The 24391-nt window shown below is 37.9% G+C and overlaps 1 protein-coding gene across 2 annotated transcripts in view; it reads right to left on the bottom strand.

Moving 5' to 3' along the window:
- Window positions 1–7762, bottom strand: part of PRKCD (protein kinase C delta) — a 30295-nt gene extending 22533 nt beyond the window's left edge. For both annotated transcript variants that reach the window (XM_026857239.1, XM_026857240.1), the window contains exons 1-3: window positions 7627–7762; window positions 3883–4082; window positions 863–923 (exon numbers count right to left, since the gene is read on the bottom strand). In XM_026857239.1, coding sequence (XP_026713040.1) covers window positions 863–923; window positions 3883–4082; window positions 7627–7741 — 376 coding nt within the window. In that variant the 5' untranslated portion in view covers window positions 7742–7762. The remainder of the gene's footprint in view (window positions 1–862; window positions 924–3882; window positions 4083–7626) is intronic.
- Between the last annotated feature and the right edge of the window lie 16629 nt (window positions 7763–24391).

Here is a 24391-nt window from a genome sequence, read left to right as displayed (position 1 = left end):
GGGGGGGGGGGGGGGGGGGGAAGCCAACATCAATGCTTTAAAACTGACTGTTTACTCTTTCTGCTTGTTATTTACAAACACATAGATTAAAGCATGTAAGACCAATAGGCTAATATGGCAGACCAGTTTAGTTCCCAAGAAATAACTTTTTGGGTTTTGTGACTTCTAGTATGGGAAAGTTTTAACCACTAGCTAGGCAAGTTGTGAGGCTTATATCATTTCCTTCACAAAAGCATTCCACAGATACACAAAAAACCCTGTCAAAATATTTGTTTTTATTACTGTATTTAAAGCTTCCCTTCTCATAGTTAACTATCTTCTTTTATCTTCAGTTTCTTCTTCAAATAGCATGTGCAGATTTCTGATATATACAGGTTGTTCACTTTTTAAACTGATATAGCAGAACATTGACTACATTTGCATTTTAACACTTAAACATTCACTCATTGATACAGTCAGTTTCCATGATTAGTGACTATGACATCTGAATCCCAGGAAACTCAGACCTAGTTCCCCGATCCACAAAAGAAGTTTCCCACATAAGCTAAAAAAGACATTTAACTTCTTTGCACCTAAAAAGGAACTGATATTTTCTATCGCATCAAAACACAAGGACAGACATATTAAAGACCAAAAAGTGGCTAAATACAACAGCAACACAGGGCTCAAAGGCATTTAGACAAGAACATCTGCAGCCATGACTCCACATAACAAAACCCCCCTACAGAAAAAATTCATAAAATCAGAAGATTCTACTCAGTACACCAGATGATTTTTTTTTAAACTACATCCTGTGTTCTACAAACGGAATGTGAAAAAAAAAAAATTACATAACTGACTGAAAACAAGCAGTTGACATTACCTGCATCTTCCAAAAAATACTGCACAGCCATCAGCACCTTGCCCTGAGGTTGTAGGTCAAGCTGTGGAAAGGAAGATACCAACAGTGAAGTATGCAGTTTACTGAAACCCTCAGGAATTTAAACAGCTCTTACTAGGGAATCGAAGTATAATATTCAAGAACTACTGAATTATAACTCTCTTCCATATCTCACTGCTGCAGCTGAACCAGGGGCTTTTAGGCTATTGCTTTTACTAGTGTGCTGCATTTCTTTGATGTCTACTCAAAAGTTCAGAGCAATCAAAGTTCACATTGTTTCTGTATGTCCCTTTCCCATGTACTGGAAAAAAGTTTGTTGGCTTCTGTTTTTATTATTAGCAAAGTCAATTTGCACAGGAGCCCAGTTTTAAAAGAAAAAGTCTATACAATCCTCCATATGTTTATTGAGAGTACAAACCATAGAGATATCAGATACTGTTGCCTGTAATCAGAAAAACAGTGGTATCAAAATTTATTTTACTTTCTCCCTCAAACCATTACACATGGTTTCTGTGACAAATTCTGCAGACCAGCAAAACCAAATGCCCTTTAAGGCAATAACTGAGGTCACTTCCTGCACTCAGAAAATACCCTCTAATTCTTAAACTGCTGTCTTCATGAAAGGAAAGAATCCATTCAGCATGAAAGAGTCTGATTCAGACTTCAGTTCAGCAGAGTGAAGTATCCCTGGGTTAACAGTCAATAGAACGTGGGAGGGGGAAAAAAAGGAAAAGAAAACCACAACTACATTAGATACACCTGTGAGCATACCGCCACAAATCCAATTACCCTACTGGGATAATGACTAAGTTTTCATTTTTAAGGCAATGTCTGACACTGAAAAACATTTGCCCAACAAAGCTTACAGAAGGCAAAGACTTCAGTTCAAGTTACTACTGACAGGCTTCCTCTCCATACACCAAAGTAACCTTATAGGCTATGGTAAGCAAACTAGTGTCTCTTTGCTGGGCACGATGGTGTGTCAAATCATGGCTGAAGTCATACCAAGCAAGTTTAATGCTGATGACATCTGTGTGGTACCTATTCGGATAATAAGCAAAGCATTTCAGACCACTGAATTGGCTATAACTGATTCCAAGAACTAAAATGGATCACTATTAGTTTTAATGGCTCTTCTCTCAGAATTCAAGTTAAGGTGTGGGGAAAAAAAAAGTGTATGATTTCAGAATGTAACAGGTGAATACAAACCAGGGAGATCCTACCAAGCCAGCAAAATCTGTAAGCCCCTTCAAGAAAGGTTTTTTCCAAGATCTGCTTGGTGAGACAGATTTGCACATACTCAGAGCAAAATCCTGCCATTTACAGCAGAAGTGGGCTTAAGGAAGAATAGGAGGGGTTTTATAAAAGTATTTCCATACTAAACTAAGCAACAACTGGATAGTCCCTCCTTCTCAGATCCAGCATTCAGGAAAAGCATTCCTGTATCTAAGAAAGATCATGTACCCATCCCCTACCTAGGAAAGGCCAGCATTGACAATTGTGTGAGAAATGAGATGCTCGTCAAATTGGAGGTAACCAGGAACCTGTTACTACCTGCTCATCCTGCTTTAGCCTACCCAATGGAAAAGGTCTTTTCCTATAGGGTTCATGTTCTGGGCAAGTTCAGCAACACTCCCGTCCAGAACGCTTTGAATACAAGACTATGTGTGAGATTTTTAAGGAGCCCTGCTCACAGTTAGCACATATTTCCTTAGCAGTACCTGTACTCCAAATACAGAGATGGGCAGTTCCTGTATCAGCAAATACATGTAGTTTCTGGGCAAGCTGCCTGGAGTACAGCTTTACATGAAACTGGATACCAGGCAAGTCTATTTATAGCACCTATCCACCTAGCTAGACAGCTCTCACCCAACTTATAGGATATCCTGATATTTCTCTCTGAAGCTTATTTCTGCATTTGAAGAAATGTTGAATAATCAGGACACTAGAGTTGCGTCAAGATTTTAGAGAGTTCTCTGTGACAATAATGCCTCATCACATTCTCACAACCACTTTTGTTGGACTAGGATCTCAGCATCTTCAGTTGGGTCTGCAAGTTGAAAAAGAAGCTAGAGAATAGGATTTTATAAATATGACATAATTAAACCCTTAATTCATTAAAATGCTTTACAATACATCAACTAAATGAATGAAACAACATGTTTGGCATTTCAGAAACCTGGACACAGGGTTTTGATCATCGCTGCCTTTATCACTTTCCCCTCTCTCTAGACATACAAAATAAACGATATTTTATATTTTTAATTTGCTGTTTATTTGAGGTTTACACTGCTAACTGAAATTTATTCACATACAATTATTTAAAAGTTGCTGTTCGGGTTTATGTAGCTCAACAACTATTAACAACTGCTGGCATTTAGACTAAATGTATATTTCTAAATTTAAAACTACATTAAACCCTAACTTTAACTCCCCTGTTACATTTCCAAGATCGATACTCAGAACTGTATTCAGTATGATACTGGAGCAAATGCCATACCCCTTGACATCATCTACAAACAATTGTTTGGGGCACAGGGGCAAGAAAAGATGTCATGATAACAAAAATGGAGATTAAAGGATCCCCATTATAGCAACATCAAGCCAACTAAAATTTGTTGTAAAAATAAATAAAATTAGAAATTCTAAGTTGAAATGCTTTGGAATAATCTCCACCCTTTTTCTCTGGATGAATTACAATGATCAGTTCCAATTTAAACATCTACCAGTTGCTAGAAAAACTGCTAGACTTTACAAAATAGGCACTCAATGTGTTATATGCCATTATTTCAAACACTAATGCCAGATTTTATTACCAATTTCTTGAACTTTAATTGTACATTATCTGCTTCAAAAGTGCTGCTAAAGTAGTTGTCTTACAAACCTTGCAACACATGCTAAAGAGATTGAACACTCATAGTTTAGAAGGCATAAGGCATCCGTTCAGCTTGAAAGAAACATAACCAGGTCAGCAAGTTTAAGGACTTAATCTTCTTCCTTACCCAGAATTCTGCCTTGCCATTGCCTTTCTTGCACCGCTCTGCCAGCACTGACACACCTACAGTCACTTCAGATAATGGCTCTTCTGCTGCTTTCATAAGAACAATCTGAATCACCCGTCCTTCGTAAATGTGGGCGTCAAAAGTTGATTTCCATTCTGGATACATGGTAGGCTTCTTCTGAATGAGTGTTTTTCCTCTCTCTGAAAGCCAGAAAAAGGAGAACAGAAATGATAAAATCAAAACTGTAAAAACAAAAGAGAATATCCTTGTACTGAAACCAAAAGCAGACTTACTACTTCTTGTACTGTGGTCGGGACAAAGTTTAAACATTCAGTTCAAACATGACTTGGAAGGCAAAGCTCACCCTGACAAACAGGGCATGCAAAGGCAGTTAAGGTGCTAACATGCAGCCAGAGAAGCCAGGAGGGACAAATCCCATTCTGGAATTCAGAAGCTGGTTTAGTCAGTCACAACTTGACAGGGAATATTTGCATGGGTCCTTTCTGGTATAAATCTCCATGACATGTCTTCTGATTAGAGTGAATACTTACTACTGTAAGATAAATTAAGATATGTCTTACATTGACTCAGTTTAAACTGAACTGGCGGCTGAAAGATGAAAGGCTCCATATGTCATTAATCTACTTCCAAGTTATCCCAACGTTTCACTTCCATTCATAAGTCACTCTCCTCAGCATTGTACTATCTCTCTGCCGTGATTGCTACTTTTTAAAGGATATTACAAGGCCTTATCTGTCCTCCCTAGCACATGCAGACCTTATGTAGTTAAAGGAAAAGGCTGGAAGGACATCAAAACACTTCTTCATTTTTTGCTAACATTTACTCAGCCTCCCAAATGAGCATCTCCGCAGACTCCTCCTTTTGGCATTTTACAGTGCTTCACTATTCTTATTAGATGGATTTTTTTTTTCCTTATACACAGCTTCAGTCTCTCTTGCTACCAGTTAAGCCAATTTCTTCTTACCTCAGGCACAGAAACAGCTGGTGACTGCACGATCTATAACAAGCTTTAACATGTTTCTAAATCTGGGTCTCTGAGTAGTCCCATCAACTCATCCAAAATGACACTGCCTCCTAAGCAACCACATCCAGCTCTTCACTGTGACTCTGGCACACAACAATAACTTCCCAGTTTTTCTCTGTGATTTGCTGCTGAGCCAATTATTCCCCATTTGTGCTCAGGTAACTGAATATAATTTTGTACATTCTGCACAATTCCTGCTATTTATCATTTGCTGCAATAAACGTGCTTCCTAAGTGCCTCTCCAGGTCTCAGTGACACATTTTTCCCCAATTGTGTAATCTGTTCTTATGATATCAAGGCAGTAGCAAAGCGGATTAAACAGTTGGACCCTTCCCCAAGAAAATGCAGTGCGGTCTGTCCCCTAAAACTGGCAACAGAATTTACAAACATTTCAACAAAGGAAGAATTAGATACTTATTTAAATATCTTCCTGGAAACTGAAAGCAAAGTTTGTGTTCATTCATTAATAACTTGCTCGATGCACCCCACTCAATTGTGCTGAGCTATCCAAATGATAGTAGCGAACAGTGTCCCTGTACTGCTTTATTAGGGAATGCCTGCCAACAACAGCATTACAAATTACAACTTTGACAAGTAGACCTATGCCTGCTTGCCAAAGGGCATTCTGAAATGCTCAGAAACAGCCACCTGTGTTCTGGACCTCCTCCATTTCAACATAAACTTGAGCATTAGTCCTCTACTCAGTCAAAAGCTTTTATCTTAATTTAGGGAACTCTGCAGAAAATAAAACTCAAATTCTTCACAGTGCAGAACTACTCCCAGAACACCGTACTTGATTTTCTTAACTATGATAACATTTGGAAATATCATGGTGAAAATATATAGGGAAAGCTCAAACAAAACACAGTTTAAAGATTATTAGGATAGACAACAAGGGCAAGAGGGAATTAAAAGCAGGCTGCCTACACAGCAAGGCTTTTATTCCAGCCTATTTTTTGGATTGCTAAAGGCAAATCCCTTCATCAAAAAAGGTGCTCCTCAAGAGGCATCCTTGGGAATATATCAGAAATTGCACCTATGGGCAGAACCTTTGACAACAATTCAGGGTTTGCAGAAGCAGCAGCAGTTTACAGAAGAGTTAGTAATACCCTTTGTAGGTTTCTTAGAGGGGGAAAGAACTATTTCAGTACATTCAAAGGGCTGTCCCTATTCTCATGTCCCAAATATTATCTACTTTGATCAGTTACTATATACATTTTTTTACCCTATGTAAAACTGAAAGAGGTAATCCAAATTACCGGGAACAACGGTTCTTACCCCTCCTTTGTTTCTCTGCTAACACTACTGGATTCAGAAGATCTTACATGTTTGCAAATTTGCTTAATTCCTTATCACTAGGCAAATTATTTTCTTCTTCTTGTACAATAAGCTTTTCGTCAAGTATGTTTCAGCATGCAAACCCAAAAAAAGTTATTCCAGATCTTGTCAAACTGATAAGAGAAGCGTCAGTTTCTTTTCTTGATTATCCCAATCAGTCAGTGCTCCAAGGTTCACTGCACTCTCCTCCCCCATTTTTTAGTACTTCAAAGACACATACACAAGCAAAGAGGAGGAATGTCAGGAAAATTCTACTTTTCGAAAGGAGACAGCTGGGAAAAAAAAAAAAAAAGTGGATTTATTTAGACCTCTTCCACCTGTCCACACATTCTGGCAGCTGCAACACTTTCAACACCATTTCTTCAGAGGTTCTTTCAACAGACTAGGAAACTGTTTCTTTGGAGTTTAACACATTTGCTTGATGACAACATTTTCTGAAAGGGGCACCACGCCTTTTGTTTAAAGTCTAAATGAAGCTTTTACCTCTGCCATAAGGGGAAAGCCAAATCATTTTGTGAGAAAGAAGAAAATTCACCGTTTCCTGCATTCTTTGATGTTTTGTGAAGCCCTAGAGCCATACTGCAGTCTAATCCAGTACAGCAATTCCTTCTCATCTTGTTTGGCTATAGCGATATATCCTACATAAATGTCAAAAAATATTATAAACCTTTGATCCAGTTTCTGTAAAGCAGCAGTCTTTGGAGGCTGAGGGCCTGCTGAACAGGGAGGTGCTAACAAGACCTTGGGTGCAAGTCATTCCAAACTAATTGTGCTAAAATGTCTCAGTTACTATAACAACAAACTACCCTTCCCATTAATACCTATCTTCCAAGTCAATAAAGATCATTTACTACTCTGTGCTTGAGGATGGTTCTCTCAAACCTGCTGCAGTTCAGATCCCTCTTCATGGCACTCAACTACCCATCTCCCTGCCCTGCAGAGATTCTGCAAGCACAGAACTGGAGAGACGTTTGATGTAACTTTTTGCAAACCTTTGTCATGCAAAATTCACAACTCACCTTAACCCATGCAAATGTGACATTTCAGCTGTTTAACCACATATTTTGTGAACAATTGTGTGTTGGTGGTGAAGTAAGAAACTAGAGGTCTTAGACTTCACCCTACCAAGTGCTGAGCACTGACTCCAGTACAAGAAAGCACCAGTAAATAAGTCTTGTTTTAAGGTGAAGATAGTGACAAAAGTTATTGTTATTTTTCCCATTTTGAAAGAAAAGCTCACACTGAAGTGCTTGGCATGACAGGAACAGCAGGATTCATTACTATCCACAGCCTAAGAGGGACTGCAGTATTTCTGAAAATTTTATTTATATTCAGGAAAGCATCATCATTTGTAAGCTCACCTGTACTCAATGCTTCCTTCATCTTGACAGCACAGAAAGGCTGTAGTTGTTCCCCTTGATTCTGCACAGGTCCCAGTTCAAATGAGTTGAAAGATATCCGTAAGAAGGGGGCCATTGCTTCACAATGATACACAACCTAAGTGGAAAGTAAATAAAAATAATGGAATAAAAGACCTGGTCTGAGACCTGTAAGAAAGCAATACACATTTCTCAGCAGCCATCGGAGCTGATAGAACCCATCCTCTGAAGCTTGCAAGTCTTGAATGTGGCTTTGAGACCATGAGCCTGAAGTAGAACTGCCACGTATTGAAACAAAAAAATGTAACATGTGCAATCAAAGACCAAATTTAAGACACCCTTTTAACTATCGTGTTAAAAGTGAGTAGCAGTTACGATTTTGACATAGATCTGGCCCAATTGTTAAACAGAGACCCTATTCATTACCACACAAGTATATAAACATCCTTATCAAATGAGTAGTTCACAAAGTAATAGACAGATGAGGGGGGTTTTAAACACTTTTCCTCAGACCTGTAATGGAGAGTAGACTGGAGAAAAGAAGGGAAGAAGAGTTTTGTCTGTTCCACGTGTTCCTTTCCCAGGATCTCTCAGAAAGCAAGGAGGGAGAACTGGGAGCAAAATTAATCATCTAAAGCTCATATTATTTTGTTGCTCTTCTTTTTTTCTTTAATTGCTATACAGCCTCAAAAATTCCCAAACAGAATTCTAGGCACCTCAATAGACAATCAAATGATAAAAGGATACCTTAGGTTAATTTTAAAGATTAATCCGAGAAACTACTGAACCTACATAAAATTTCTGGACACTGCAGCAGAAACCACTACCAGATGGCACAGTAAGGGTAACATGTCCTTAAGCACAACCAAGTAATTGCACTGCATGAGAGCACTTGATCAACATTAACAACCTGAGTAATTGGTCCACACATGAATCCACACTTGCTTTCTTGATTTGACAAATGCAGTAACAGAAGTTACTGCAAAATTAGGTATTTCACTAGATAAGTGTTCATTTTTCATACTTAATGTGGAAACCAATGTACATTCCAAATACCACCACCAAACTGAAACAAGTATAACATCAGACAACTTCTAGTCAAGCATTGCTTTCAGGTGGCAGTGTACTAATCCTAGCAAATATCACAGAGCTAGAGATTCCAGCAGTGAGCTCCATATCTGCACATAACAGGCAAAGGGAAGAGGGAGAAGTAGAAAAACCTCCAGCACTACTGTCTCACCTAGTTTAAACTATCAGGAACTGCAAGAACCCAAACTACCTGCAATTTCTAAGTCAGCAAACAGGCGCTTCACTACGGTCCTCTCTCATTCTTAAAAGCTCCTGAACTTAGAGCAGACTTCAGTTCACAATTCACAGCACCTTCAGCAATGGAGTTAGCCCTGTAGCTTGAATGGCAATATTGTTTTGTGAAGTAAAAATTACTTATTCAAAGGGTAAGAGAAGAACGGTCATTTGATAGGAAGGGAATGCTAGTGCAATCAGAGAATGAGGGATGCAGAGAATGAGGGATCAGGAGAAAAGAGTATAACAAGGTAACAGGAACAGATGATTAAAAAATTTTAAAAATTATTTTTAAAAAATGATTAAAAAATTAAAAAGGATTGAAACTGGGCTGAGCTGGCCTTTTGACTGTAGATTGTTAACCAGCTTGATCAAGCAGCACTAGGAAGAACATTTCAAGCAATACTGCATATGCTTGCATTTTTCTAATGTAAAGACATTGACCTGAGAAGCAATTATCATTCCCCTTATATCTCTTAAGGCCCAGAACAGCCATTTAGATAAAAGACTGTGAAATCAGAGTCTTTGCAGCTAGACAGAATATAGCTCCTGACACCATTATTTGCACATCATGCAATCTCCCTGTGCAGAAACAATTCTAAATAAATGGAAAAGTTTTATGACTCTAACATTTATTGAGGTAGCTTTTATTAACTGTTTCCCTACTTTTGTTTCTGTAGGGTAAGACAAAGTTATAGAAAGCAGGTTTAGGATTACTTGGCACCATTGCTTATCCCACTGAAGAACTGAAAGCCACCACTATAATTCATATTCACACAGACTGTCATCCAGACTTGCAATAAAATAACAATTTTTTCCCTACTAATCCACTCATTATTGCAGCTTGGAGCACTATGTGATGAGACTGGAGATTGAGATGACCTCACAAAGAAAGAAAAATAGCTTTTGTAAAAATTAACAAATACCACTGATACCTCACTTTCACAAATACAACATAAACACAATGTTCATAAAGAGTTTTAACGAGGAACACATTTTAGGTGCTCAAGAGACCTTGTGCTATGTTCAGAACTACCCTCAAGTGACGAGCTACATGACATGCCGACACCGGAGCACACAGAGTTACTACTCAATATGGATGTAAAAGAAACCAGATTTCATCATCATTCACCTCTGGGGAAACCGCTTTAAGACCCAATTAGGCCATAGGTAGAAACGAGCTGGGTAGGTCCGCGTGTAGCTCCCACTGGAAAGCTTATCTGAGAGAACCACAGGATTGCAGGATCATTCTGGCTGGAAGGGACAGCCCAGCTAGAACTCACAATTTCCAGTAAGTCTGGGACTACGCTAACAAAAAAATTGGAAAGCACTGACGAAGCTGAACTAACAAGTGCATGATTTCACTCAGACCCTCTGACTCAAGCCAATGTCAGTCCTGTAACAGAATACAAGGCTTTGACACTTATTTAACTCCAAATTAAGAAATATAATAGAAACAGATACAATGCATATGCATTTTGAATAACCCCATAGTCTTCCTCATTTCTGACGGCTAAATCATCTGAAGTCCACATTTTCAGCTCTGCTTCTTGGTTTTTAATACAGTTATTACTTTTAGCTTCATTGTACTTCGCTTCAGTGCCGTCTCAAATGCTCACTCAGAAACGCTACACACAAGCAATTCAGCAGTTACGAGAAAATGCCCATATCCCAGAATTTCCCATGATGTTCAAATGTGGTCAGTCCAAAGTCACTGTGAAACCAAGATACCTTTTTGTTCCTCCATTTAACACCTTAAAACCCCCCACCTGTCAACAGCTTATTTTCACATAACAAACTACCTGTTCCTGCCAAATTTCATGATGCTTTTTTCACAAGAGATTTTAAGTGACTTCATGAAAAATCTAACTGTATGTGACAGACTATACTGTGATGCAGGGAGGTTAAGTGAGAAAGGAGGGTTTGGATTTGCTCCTCAGGTACATTTTCCAATCCTTGTCTATGCTAGGATATTACAGTGAGATAGCTGACAAGCATCAGCTGTACTGCTGTAAATAAAACCATACCCCACTAAAACCGGTTTTGGCAGTGAAACTCTGTGAAAAAGAGATCAATTTCAATTCAACAAAGTTTCTCAAAATCTGTGCTGAATACACTAATTCAAAGTTTTGTCACATTTGAAGCAAAAATATTGAAAGTAATACATATATTTTGCTCGTTGCATTTTAGAGAAGTTCATCTATAGCCTCCATGACTTTATTTAGAAGTGACAGAACAAGTGTTGACTCTAGTTTTAAGAGCCGTATCTGTTGAGGACTGCAACTGCAATGAAACACCAGCTATGAATTGAAAGAGATTTTACAATCTACTCATACAATCTGTATTGCTGCTATGAAGTACTAAAGCCAAACTGTTTTCCCTGAAGAGTGTGATTTTATTCAAACCAAATGCTGGAAAAACTGAGATGTGAACTCCAAAATTACTGCAAATCCAAATTACAGGTTCAGTTTCTTAAACAGTTTCAAAGTCATGTGGAATCTGAAAAAAAGCTAGGTGAAAAATCTTCTAGTAACATCCCGTATGAAGTATATGGTGATGGCCACACTGACTCAGAGTACACCATCAGATGCTGTCCCGCACGGCATTTGTGTTGTCAAGGATCCCTGATCTACCTTATTGCAATCTAAACCACATTCTGTGCTGTCTGGGAGAGACTCTGCAAAATCCACAGTGATTTCCATGAAGCTTTAAAATTGAGACCTTTTGACTACTTAATATGGAAAGAAAATCACGTTACTATCAACTATAACACACATGGAGCAAGAGGGGGAAAAACTGAAACATCTTCACATCAGTGTCAACATCTGCTGGATGAACAAATACCCATTTTTCACATGGGTGTGTTTGTATCATGTAATTTTAAAGAAATCCTCAAAGTAAATTAAAATCTTAAATATTCCAAGGAGAATTTTCACAAGATTCACTAGTACAAAATCCATGTTAGATTAAAAATCTTCTCCACAGAGACACAAGGGACAAAGGGTAAATTCTGTAGTTTCTCCCCTCCCAACAGTGCACAGCAGATCAGGGACTCACACTGCAGCTGAAGGCGTTACTTGTCAGGGTTCCTTTGTTGCTGTAATTCTGCCTTGTTATAAACAGCAAGGGCAAGCCACCTCTAACACAATCCAGAAACAAAGACATAGTTGTGACTTATACACAAAGTGGGGAGTAACATCAAAGCAGTGGATCATCTGGATTAAATGCTGACACTGGCCAACAACAGAGAATTGAAGAGATGAAAAAACTAATGGGCCCAAACAGAGCACAAACTGTTCCGTCACTGATATGGGACTATATATCCAAGGGAAATACAAATGAGAAAACTCCCCTGCTGATATGAGCCTCTGATTTCCTTGTAGGAGTCTGTAAAACATTTTGCAGGCGGATATAAAGCTGCACATGCAGGTCATGGTTTTTCCATGCTGTCTCACAGAAGTGCTCTGGATGGCATGAAATGACTGCTTTCTGCTTAGCTCCTTGCTGAGGCTGCTTCCAAGGTCACACAAATGCCTTGGGGAATACCAACACTAGTAGCTAGCACCACGCACAGCAACTGATTGGTGTTCTTCCCTGAAAAGATGCAGCAGTAACTTTTTTATTTTTTAAGATGCAAAAATATCGATTATTTCCAATTTACAGTTTTTTGTTTTTTGGTTTTTTTTTTTTTTTACGCAAGAGTTTCCTGTCCACCATTCTGGCAACGGACAAGGTGTTCAAGAAACAGCAACAAACTATTGCCCAACTTACTGCTTCCACAGCACTTTCAAAAACATGAACAAAGACCTCCTTCCTCTGTGTATGGCCTACAAAGATGATTATGCTACTTTCATGGCAATAATAAAGTCTGCAGGTAGAGATGCTGGAAGTGTGATTAGCATCCTTCACCTGTGAACACTGATGACATGCACATTGTGGTTTTATTGTTCCCATGTATCCTGCTTTATGCTTACATTACAGAAAAACTCACAGGAAGCAGACAGGTTGGCTATGGTTCTTGAAGAAGCCCCTTCACAGGTATTCTTTCAGCTGACAATCAAAATAATCCCATCTGCAAGAGAGAAGAAACAATACCTGTAGGACAAATGCTGTAGGACACTTCACTGAACCAAAGTAATGATGATGCTAACCACTGTCTATACTGCATACCTACAATTAGACTACTGAGACTTTTTAGCAGGTTCTCTTGCAAGCCTTGGCCTCTATTTGATGCTCTGTGGGAAGAAGTCTGTCTAAAACTTAAGTCAGTTTAAGAAAGGCTTACTGTATTTGCTGTTATCAACCTTGTCAACAAGATACACTGCAGGATTCTTTATCAGCTGGACTTCCCTAAGCAGTAGCATCCAGCTAAAGCCTGAAAAACATAACCAACACAATCACTATACATCATGATGCTGAATGCTAACAGCTGCCAGAGGTGGCAAAAAACATTATCTGCAGGTGCTGCTTTGAAAGCTTAAAGTCCACAGAGGGTTTGAAAAGCCTTCTCCAAAACACAGGGCTAATCTCACATGTTACGTGTAGGTCACCGCAGGAAAAGGAGATTTCTCCAAAGGTATTCCCCTGCACCTGCATCACTCTTGCTTTTATTTAGGTTTAGCCATAAAGGTGTGACTATCGCCCATAAACAGTTTCATTTACTCCAGTTATTAATTTGTTTAAACTGTCTATGAAATTCAAGAATGGTAATTAGAAACATGAAGCTTCTCAGCCAACTATCTTCATAAACTATCTCATGGAGATTTTACAAACAAAATAAAAATAAAGCTTAAAATTAGAACTGCTGTTAAAGTTATTACCACATTAATTTTTTTTGTGGTTCATAATTTCAAAGTCATAATTCTATACACTAAATTCTAGTGTAAATGCTGTAAGTTTTGGGGTTTGCTTTTTTTTTTTTTTTTTTTTTTTTTGCTTTCTCTTTAGAAGTGCATAACAAATAGCCATTTAAAGACTCTTTCTTTTTTAAAAACCCAACCCACTCATGAGTTCTCGTTCCTCTTTGAAAGTACAGGACTAAACAGTAGATAAAAGCACTGTAGGCACACTGTTTTTCACCATTACCACAATCAAGTTTGAAACAAAAGTGCAAATGAATCCTCTTCATTAACTTCAAACCCAAACATCAGACATTAAAAACATGCAAGAGAAGAAACACCGCCTGAAGCCCAGAGTCTTTGTTCATTATTTCTGATAGTGCAAGCTGATATCATTTGATAAGCAGCAACTGCAACAACATGGAAGGATTAGTACAACGGGGCTGGTGAGTGAACAATTCATTAATATCAAATCACATTATGAAATGGAAGAATGTCCAAAATATTAAAAACAAAGGAATGTTTTTTCTCATGCATGCATGATACAGGAAGCTTTTTTTTTTTTGGTGACATGTAGAGTAAGCAGGTTTTTTTTTTTCCTGCAACTAAGTAACACAATTCCCTCCATGTGACAAGGAAAAACCCCTACTAGGTAAAAGGGATGAAGGTCTCTTCCTCCCTACAGTAACACACCTGGAGCCAAGCTGTACACCAGTGCTGGCTCTGTGTCACTAAACAGAGCACTGGATGCCTTCTGCAAGTCTGAGCCCCTGACTAGCTCTAGGCTCCCACTTCCTCACATTGAAGGAATTTGTCAGTATTTAGTCAGCACGACTAAATTGCAAAACTGTCCATGAAGTTTATCATGTGAATATGAGTTCTCCAAAAGAAGCACGGCATTCTGCAAGAGGGTTCAATAGACATTTCTCTAACAACCAGTACACTACGAAAACTGAGCTACTCATACAGCTTTCAGAAGTACCAAACGAAAGGAAAATAATCAACGACAATCCAGTATTTTGTACATTATCTGTTTAGGTGTCACCATAATCAAGTGGGCAGGGATCCACATTCAGGCATGCTCCATTAGCATCCTTCAGTGGAGGAGTTACACACCAAGCCCATCCTTCAGCACCATCCTCACTCATGTTTAGTGTTTCTATAGGATTCAGTATAACATTCAAGATTTTCTGATATATAATTACACACGCAAAGCTTCTTGTTTTCTGCACTATTCTATGTTTCCTGGAAATTAAGATCTATTTCGCAGAGAGAATAACACAAAATGCCAACAACATATTTTCAAACCAAACAGAAAACAACATGACAACACTTCAGCTAAACTTTTACAACCCAAAATACATTACCTTTCTCTTCAAAACACTTAATAGGAAAAGCTCTTTCCCTTTAATGCTGAAACAGCCAAATACTGTAAAGACAGTATGTCACCAATTACAGTTAAGAGAAAAGCAAATTTGGAAATTTGTCTTATTTCAAATATATTGCATTAATATCTCTATATGAACAATGAAAAAGCAAAAATGGAAACAGGGCATTCAAGAGAAATACAAAAAATGCCTTCTAAAACATTCCAATTAGAGAACAATTTTACTTTGCACTTTTGAAAACATCAGCAGATTACAATCTAAGTGCCTCTCACCGAGCACAAGCCTCCAAGCCAGAAATTTATACTACTGCCAGCACTATGACCTAATCCTCCAAGTATCTGGAAAGCTAGAATATTCATTAGCAGAAAGAACTGTATCATCATTCATATGTGCTGGAAATTTGCTGCTCAGATAACCTCCTCACAGAAAATAAAATTCAGTTCATGGATGCATGATTTTGATCAAGGCTTTTAAAGTAAAAGGACATGAGATTTGTGGACCAAAAATTTTGTTCATTAACTGAGTATTGAGTTGTAGGAATAGTGCTCCCTCCTTACTGCATCTGGCATTACTGGTGTTGTTTCATTTGGGGTTTTTTGTAAGACTCTTTTTTTTTTTTTCCTTCCCTGAGGGCCACAAACATACTTAGTGATTTCAATCAGACATTAGACAGCAAGAAAGGCTGTTCAGGGTATGTAGGAATCATCCTTTTTTATTCTGTTGGGTTTTTTTGGTGGTTGTTTTTGGTTTTGGTTTGTTGGTTGTTTTTGGGTTTTTTTTTTTAATACCTAGAATGTGAAGGCCAAAACCACAAAAGAAATATAAATAACCAATAAAATCAACTTAATCAAGATTGTTTCTCTAGATTAATAACCGAAAATAAACAGTGAAACCATACATAGATACGTGCATCTCTACCTGTGAAAGCACCTCTCACTTTTGCAATGAAGAGATGAAATAAGTACAACTGAGTAACACTGAGGGATGTAGAGGATGATGCTAAATAATGAATGGCTACAGAGATCGATAAGGAGAAACTGGAAGGAAGCAAATGTAAGTGAAATTTATTTTTAATTAAAAGCATTTGCTCCTGCTGTAATTTCAAAGTTCAAGCTTAGATTTCCCAAAACAGATAAGAAAATGGAACCACAAATGATTTTAACTGCCTCCTCCCCTCTGAATCACTTCAGAGAGGAAATGAAAATTTAAAGCTCTACAGTAGACCTGGCATTGTCAAAAATACAGAAGCAACAGACACAGCTCATTAACAGCAAGTTGAATTAAAGCATAAAAGTATTTTAAGAGAGATTTGGGTTAAAGGTAGCACAGAGCTTACAGTACAAGTTGATACGTAAACTCCAGATGAGATGTACTATTTAATACCATCTTTAATTCCTTCATTTTTTAATTCTCCACATAAGAAGTTTACAGCAAACCTTTATTTTTTTTACCTTTCCTTGGACTTTGCTGTTTAAACATATAAACTCCACACTCTGTGATGACATGGATGCCATCTTTATCTAAACACTATGATATATGTCTGCTAATAGCCACATTAAGTGATTTTCCACTAAATCAATAAAAACATTATTTGAGTATCCTTATTGGGGAACAAAACCTTTGAGCATTGACATGTCCAGTACACAACACAGTAAACAAGAAAGAAAAAGTCAAACAAAAATCCCTGGGGCTTTAGATGAGCCAGAATCTTGTTTGCAGAGATAACCATAGCAGGACACGGTCAACTACTTAGGATTTTGAGAGGGTGAGAAGTCCTGTGAACTAGGCACTGTCAAGACCACCCTCTGACCATCTCCTCCAGAAATGCTATTCCTACTACTTAAAAGACTCAATTTTCTGGAAGATGAGTGCAGATCCAATTATTAGATGTGTATTTTCTGTCATGACTTTTTCCAGCTTCCATTCCAGTGTTCATCCTACTAAAAACTAGAGAATGCTTAAAAATAGAGGTTTGGTTTGTATATGCAAAACACTACACATATACAGAAATATAAAACACATACCCAAGAACTTCCCTTAACAACACTGCAAGTCAGCATCCTTTTATTACTTTATTGGGTCGTTGCACTAATGAACATACTGATAAACAAGACACAAACTTCATTACTTACCTAAAAATGTGCTTTCAGGAAGAGAAGACATATGTAGCTGACTTGCAAGGATACCTATAGATTAGTCAAAAAACCTAGCTGAACACAAACTCTTTGATTACAGTTGTACTCTTGTGTCCCAGTTAGGCCACAGAAGCAATGGAGTATTCAATGATTTTCCTACAGACAAGCTTTCCTGGCTCATTATGGCCTATCATTTCCTCCATCACTAAATGGATAAATGAGTTAATGTCTTGGTTACTTTCCCTGCACCTTTCAATTATTTCTGACTTTTTTCTGTACATGTTGCTTTTGCCATAAACGTGCTTCTTTACAATAATTTTTATAGCAATTTTTAAATGGAAAAATCACAAACTGCTATTACTGAACAGCACCTCCTGTACCATGTCATGGTTGGGAACCATACCATTAAGACATGTCACTTGTGTTAGATGATTAAGTTAAAAAGGATGGTGTATGGCTGCCACTGGCACAGAAAAACTCAAGAGGAAAACCAAACAGCTGTAAACCACAACACTCCTAAGGCAATAGCATATACCATGTGTACACTGCTCTTCCCAAACTTTACAGTGCCACTGTACTCGTAAAACGAACAGGCAGGTACTGAACTGCAAGCACAGGAGTGAAGCACACAGGAACCAAAATGCTCCCACTAGTTCCAAATGCAAATGTTCCCACTTGCAGTTAGAGAATTAAGATCCCTTTTTTTAAACTCTGAGCATGGAAATATTTCATGTCCACAGGCAGCCAAGGGGGAAATTCTCTTTCCACACGGTGTAATTTGTTTGAGTAGATCTACCCTTAATGGTCTGCCCAGTCCTGCCTCCAAGTCTTTCCTGTGTGTATTAGCTCTGTCCACACTGCCTCGATTCCTTCCCTCCTTGAATGCCAAGCAGCCCTTCCATACTGTTTACTACGCAGCTTACTTCGTTACCTTAGTGTTTGTACATCTGAAATACCTTTCCCATCCTTGCAGCCGCGGCCATACCCTCGGTGTCACACACCACCACGGCTGAAACACGCGAGCAGCGGGTTCTGGCCAAGAGCTCTCCTGTTATTTGGAGCAAGGCACATCCCCAGCACGGTTAGCCCAGAAGACTCCTTTCTGCCTTACAGTTTACGGCACTCAGCACTCCGCAGGCCGCAGGATGCTGGCTTTACCCATAGGTCTGGATATTGGCTTCCGCTACAGCACTTCCAGAACATAAATCCTGTTCTAATGCTGCTTTTCCCATGTTAGCAATTACTGCCAAACCCAGAGGCATGTGATGTGACCAGGACTGAGGGGCAATTCACACAACTAGAAAGAGGCAAGCAGATGCCTGTAACCCACTTCTTAGGAAAAGTTAGGCCGCATCATGGGTAATTTGAGAGTCTCCTGTACTGAGTAAACAAAAGTTAAATCAACTTTGGCCCAGTGAATTTCAGTTCTGTGGGAAAGAGGTGCAGACAGCTACATCTCCAGCTTTGAATAGAAAACCCCATTCTGCCTCTGTGGGACTATTAAAAAAAATAAATATTTACCCAGACCTGAAACACAGCTATATTGAAAAATGTATTTGCTTGTATTGTGAAAAGCCTTAATTAAAAGTACTTTTGTAAATATAATTTTTATGCTCCTGTAATGTATCTCCTTGTCCAAGATGCAGTTTTCCAATCAGAACATTAGGGTTTTCTTAACTGTTCTAAAACTAAAGCCACCTCTAAAAATAAAGCTATGAAACCTATTTCTGACAGAAAATGTCAGAATTATATAAAACAGCACTTAAAATTCATCTGAGGAAATGTGAAGGGAGAAAAGAACCTCACGATTCTCCTGTAGCTGTCAGTGCCCTCTGCTCATCTTAAGATGTATACTGAGAAACGCTGGTTATTGGTAAGATACGCAAATATATATCACATGGCACAAAAATGAGACATCCTGGGAAAGAAGAATTATTTTTGTAGTTATCTCCCCCCACTAACAGTTTGTTCCGCTGAAGGTCTAGGGCTTTTTCAGTTTAAAAAAGTTATGACAAAAATATTTGCATAAAGCAATCATGATATTCAACATATCTTCATTTACTATATTAAAAACTTGATGTCATCTTGACTACCAAACATACAAATATGTATAACAGCTCCCTGGACAAAAGGCAAAACTGAACTTCCATATCTGCTTGTGTAAGTGAAACTGAGGAAAATGTTTCCAGTATTACTGATGGAAACACTGTACGTCATGCAGTATTTGCTCAGTGGTTTTACAGAAACATTTCCCTTATTCTGTTAGGATTATGGGTTATAGTCAGGTTTAAAAAGTTATGTGTAGTAAAAATTTACACATCTCAAGCAAATGATATGGACTGTTCAAGCTGCTTTCATTCCCTTTTCAGAAGAACGGTAAAAAAGTAAATGGAGAATAAACGCTGTGTTGCTGACTTCAGACATTACCCATAAAAACTATGCAGAAACCTCTAGAACAAAGCCTTCATCTGCCCTACCATTCTTTACAGACAAAAGCGTACTTAGAAAATAAAACAAGTGCTCCTCAAGGAATAAATAGGAAAAAAAGGTGAATATAGATTCTTTCCTGTCACTGCAAATAATCTTAACACATTTTTATTGCAATAGCATTCATTTACAATGGAAGATTGATGGATAAAAAGACACCTGACTAGCATAATCAAATTAAGAGAAACTGAAAATAGTTCCTTTAAAAGAAAATGGTGCTAATCATATTCTTATCAGCCCACATTAATGCACTGTATTAATTACATAAACTGGATTTGTATATTGATCTTTCTCAAAATGCTTAATGTTACCTAAAAGGCTCAGTGTAGGTAAACATTAGCAGACTTGTATAAATTGGGGCATTAGGAGTTACAAGAGCTGAAATCCCTAGTTATTCCAGACTTTGTTAAATTTGCCCAAGACTCTTACCTCTGAAACACCCAGATACAACAAGAAACGAATACCCCAAGTATTTAATACTGTTCTAGAGCAACAATGCATAGTGTAGGTACTGCCCAAGAAATAGATTCTTCACCCACCTTGAAAGTAGGTCTGAGCAGTCCCAGAGTTTTACTTTGAATCTTTGAACAAAAAATTGAAGTAGAAGCATTTTAAGCATTAATCTGTACTGCTGCAGAATGCAAAAGCAGTCTAGGAGATCTAACCAGTACAAGGGTAGAGTTGTTTCCACACTGTTTTAACTTCCAATACCATCTTGAAATTTAGGACAAGCAAGTACAATAAACTCTGCCTACAGAAAAGAAAACACTGTTCAGATTGTTTTTTCTTCTTCTCAGTAAATATTTTTGGGCTCTTGCTTAATTCAAAATAAACCTTCAGCATGTTATACAATGGAAACATTAACTTCTGCTCTCCAAACAGAAAATGGTGAGATTCCCTAAGCAATCTGCAGCAGGAAGTTTAAAGGTACAGTTAAAGTTCTTCCAGCATCATCTAGTGAAGTTACAGCAGCTATACGAAGAAACGATTATTCCAGATACTTGTGCAGACTCATAGCTCAGTGGAACACGGTATTACATTTATGATAAAGGCATGATAGAGTCAAAATAACAAGGTTCAGGCTTGTGATTTACTGCTGAACTCCATGCCTCCATTCCTGTTTACTACAACCATCTACCTACTAGAAAATGAACAGAGAAGGGCTTGTCTGGGAGTAACAAGAGGTCGTCATATCTAAGGATTATACTCTAAAGCCTTAAATGTCAGTTTTACTATTTCTTTCAAAAACAATCAACAGAAAGAGTCAATAATATACTTTAAGCAAGCTATCAGGATGGCCAGTTACACATTCCTAACAGCAATTCTACCTGCTTTTGAGGCAATGTGTTACTGAAGTCACATTCAGAATTTTTCATCCGTTCCTCTACAGCAAGGGGAAATCAACAGTCTTTCTGTCATACGCATTATGCACACAGGTTAATTAATTTGCTTCCATGATCAGACAAGGGAGTTATTAGGATTCCTTCTTGATATTAGTCATTCTTGCGGAAACTCCCAACTTCCTCACTTACTCATAAACCAAGGACCAAGAGTGCTGAGTAAGTGTATAGCTCAGAATTGCAGGGACAGGTAACCTGCCATTACAAATACTTATTAAAAGTTCCAAAGTCATTTTTCAAAGCCTTTTTTCCATTCTGAAACAAAATCAGCAAACTTGATTTCCAAGGGGCATCTCAAACAGTTTGTAGACTGTCCGCTCACCTTCGAGATACGTATTTATAAAATTATAAGCAAGAATAATTAAGAAAAATAAGACATGTTTTTTTCAAAAGCTGTTCCTTTCAAGAGCCCTGCAACAAGTTTGTTCCAAATGGTCTGAAAACTAGAAGAGATTTTATGACTGACAAAAGTAAAAAAAATCTTCTTACCAAGTCAAGATCTATTTAAGCTATTTAGAGCTCAGTATATTCCATACTGTAAGGTTTATTTAAAACTCTATAGAAGCCAGCAAAATATAGCACAAATTATTACAGTATTATTTTTAATATGGTATCATATCAAATGCACATACTAGATCCACTTCAATTTCTGTCAAGATTTTAAATGCAAATCCATGAAAAGCACTTTGTAGTAACATTGAGAACTACTGTGGCTACAAATGTTTCCTAAGAAATATCACGAACAATGTCCTCCTGTGAAGCCTAGAGCAATGGTAAGGAGTTGTATGTGGTCTTGGTGGGTGGCTGGATGTTGGAACCAACAAAAAGGACAATCTGTTGAAGAGCAAGGGCAGATGAACATAACTGCATGTTAGTTTTGGATGCAAAGACTGGCCAGGTTTAGGCCAGGCTTGATGTAGGTGTTAACAGCACCTTAACTGACTGGTTTATATCTTACACAGTGTTAAGTAAAACCTATTTATCCTACAAAAATGGTACCCTGCAAAACTCCAAGCTTCCCCTACCAGTAACTTCACAATAAACAATACTAAGTAAAACCAGCTAAATATAAGGAATGATAAGACTATGGAAATACCCAGGGAAGTGGAAAAAGAGAACTTAAAATATAAAGATAAATTTATTTTGTGATATTCTCTTCCTGGTATATTAGCCAAAGTACATTTCAGGAAGAGTTTCTTATGTTATCTACTCAACTACCTGGCTAGAAGGCATGTGAAGATGTAATTCAGAACAGACAAATGGGAAGACCAGGCTTAAAACATGCTCATTCTTTTATCCATTTACTTATGCAAGAGGAATTATTTTTATAGAAGTTTCACAACAACTCATCCAAATCCTTTCCCTTGAGGAACAGAACAGCTAAGGTTCATCATTTTCATCCTGCTACAAATGCCTAGCTCACCTTAGTTTGAGCAGGCATCTCTCAAAGAGGAAACTAATAAGAGTAGCCTTCTTCCAGGTTTCAACATTCATTGGACTCACTACAAACAATGACTGAAACCTTATTTTCACATCCAAAAATAAACAAAAATGGGGAGAGATTAGGTTCCCAGATTACTGACTTCTGCTACTAGAGGGAGTGGGGGTTAGTATCCATAAAAGTAGACAAGGTCCCAAGTTGAACTGTACAGTTTTACTTTGAGTTTGACCTTCAATAATCATGACCTTGAGAAACCTTTTTTAACTTCTTTGTTCCTTAGTTTGCTCTAATAAAACAAGATACATACTTGCCAAAGTGCTTTAATTATGCAGACAGGCAACACAAACTGAAATATTAAAAATAGAATTTGTTAACACCAACTGTCAGCTCAACTTGGAACAAAGAGCTCAATTTATGACTTGTATTTAGAGATGAAAGCAAATTTACTTCAGCTGAACCAATCCCACAAACAACAGTTACATGGAAGAGCCTATATTTTAAAATCCAAATTGTCAATCACTGCCATGTCTGCAGAACAAACATCACAAGTCATCTAAGTGGTGGAAGAATTGCAACTAGAGAACAGTAGTAGCCATTGGAGGCTTTGTGGTATCAACCAGCTGTTAAAATACAGTTCAGCTCCATGGGAACACACCAAACATTCCCAGACACTCTGCCTGTAAGTTTACAAACACTCCATAAACAATGTTTAGACATCTAACAGGAGAGAGATGCTCAAACATTACATTGAGGGCCAACAGTATATGGAATGCAAATATGACTTAAGATCATCTAAAGAGATAACCAGAGCTCCTTAGGAACTCAAAATTGTTTCCTAATTGGTATCTAGTAGGTGAAATAAATGTTTTGGACCACATGGTATGCAGAGAGGAGTCAGTAAGTGCCAACACACAGAGCAAGGAGAAGAGATGTAGATGCGTAACAAATTACTTGAACATGTTCAAAAGCCAAAAGTGTTAATACAATTCAGAAAACTACATGACAGCTGTATCTAGCAGGGGAAAAATAAAGCCACAGGTATGAAGGAAAGATGGAGAGGAACTTTAAAATTATTGTTGCTAGCTTTCACTTATGTCTTAATAATCCAGGGGACAGACCTTGATGGTCTGGATTTTGGGATACAGACAGCACATATAAGACTTTTCCATCTCTAGCAAACTACTACAAAGATACAGAGTTCTGAATTAGAGATTTTAGTCTGCTTATCTTTTTTAAGTGACAAGCCCTACTTAAATATATTTAAAAGAACTATCTTCCTCTCATCACACCTCAGTTAAGTCCTATCACTTCTGGAGCAGTTTAACCACTCCTTTTGGCACAGCTTACAGACATAAATGTTCCTGCTTAAGCAAGCTATGAGTACATGGGAACACACAGGTTATTAAAAACCATAGTAATGAACAGGGAGCAACAACATCATGAGTGGACTGATATGATACTGAAAATTTCTACCTGATATTTTCTAGTTTCGATACCTAGGAATTAAGTAGTCTGGAAAAAAAAAATAGTTGTGCTACAACTTGGGAATTAAGTACTCCACAATTTAAGGGGATAAATAGCTCACATGTAAGTGTCTGGACCATAAGATATCACCAACTTTGTTTCTCATGCTCCTTTGAGGTGGCAGCATCCGTCAGGATGCATTCCAGGGACCACGACTAGCCACTTCAGTTCAGCTCTTAAGTAAATACATGTCATTTTAGGAGGCGGCATACGCCAAAACACATGCCAGGAA

This window comes from Athene cunicularia (genome assembly GCF_003259725.1).
Source record: "Athene cunicularia isolate RWA chromosome 12 unlocalized genomic scaffold, athCun1 chr12_part1, whole genome shotgun sequence".
NCBI classification, from domain to species: domain Eukaryota; kingdom Metazoa; phylum Chordata; class Aves; order Strigiformes; family Strigidae; genus Athene; species Athene cunicularia.
This window is presented reverse-complemented; position numbering and strand designations above follow the sequence as displayed.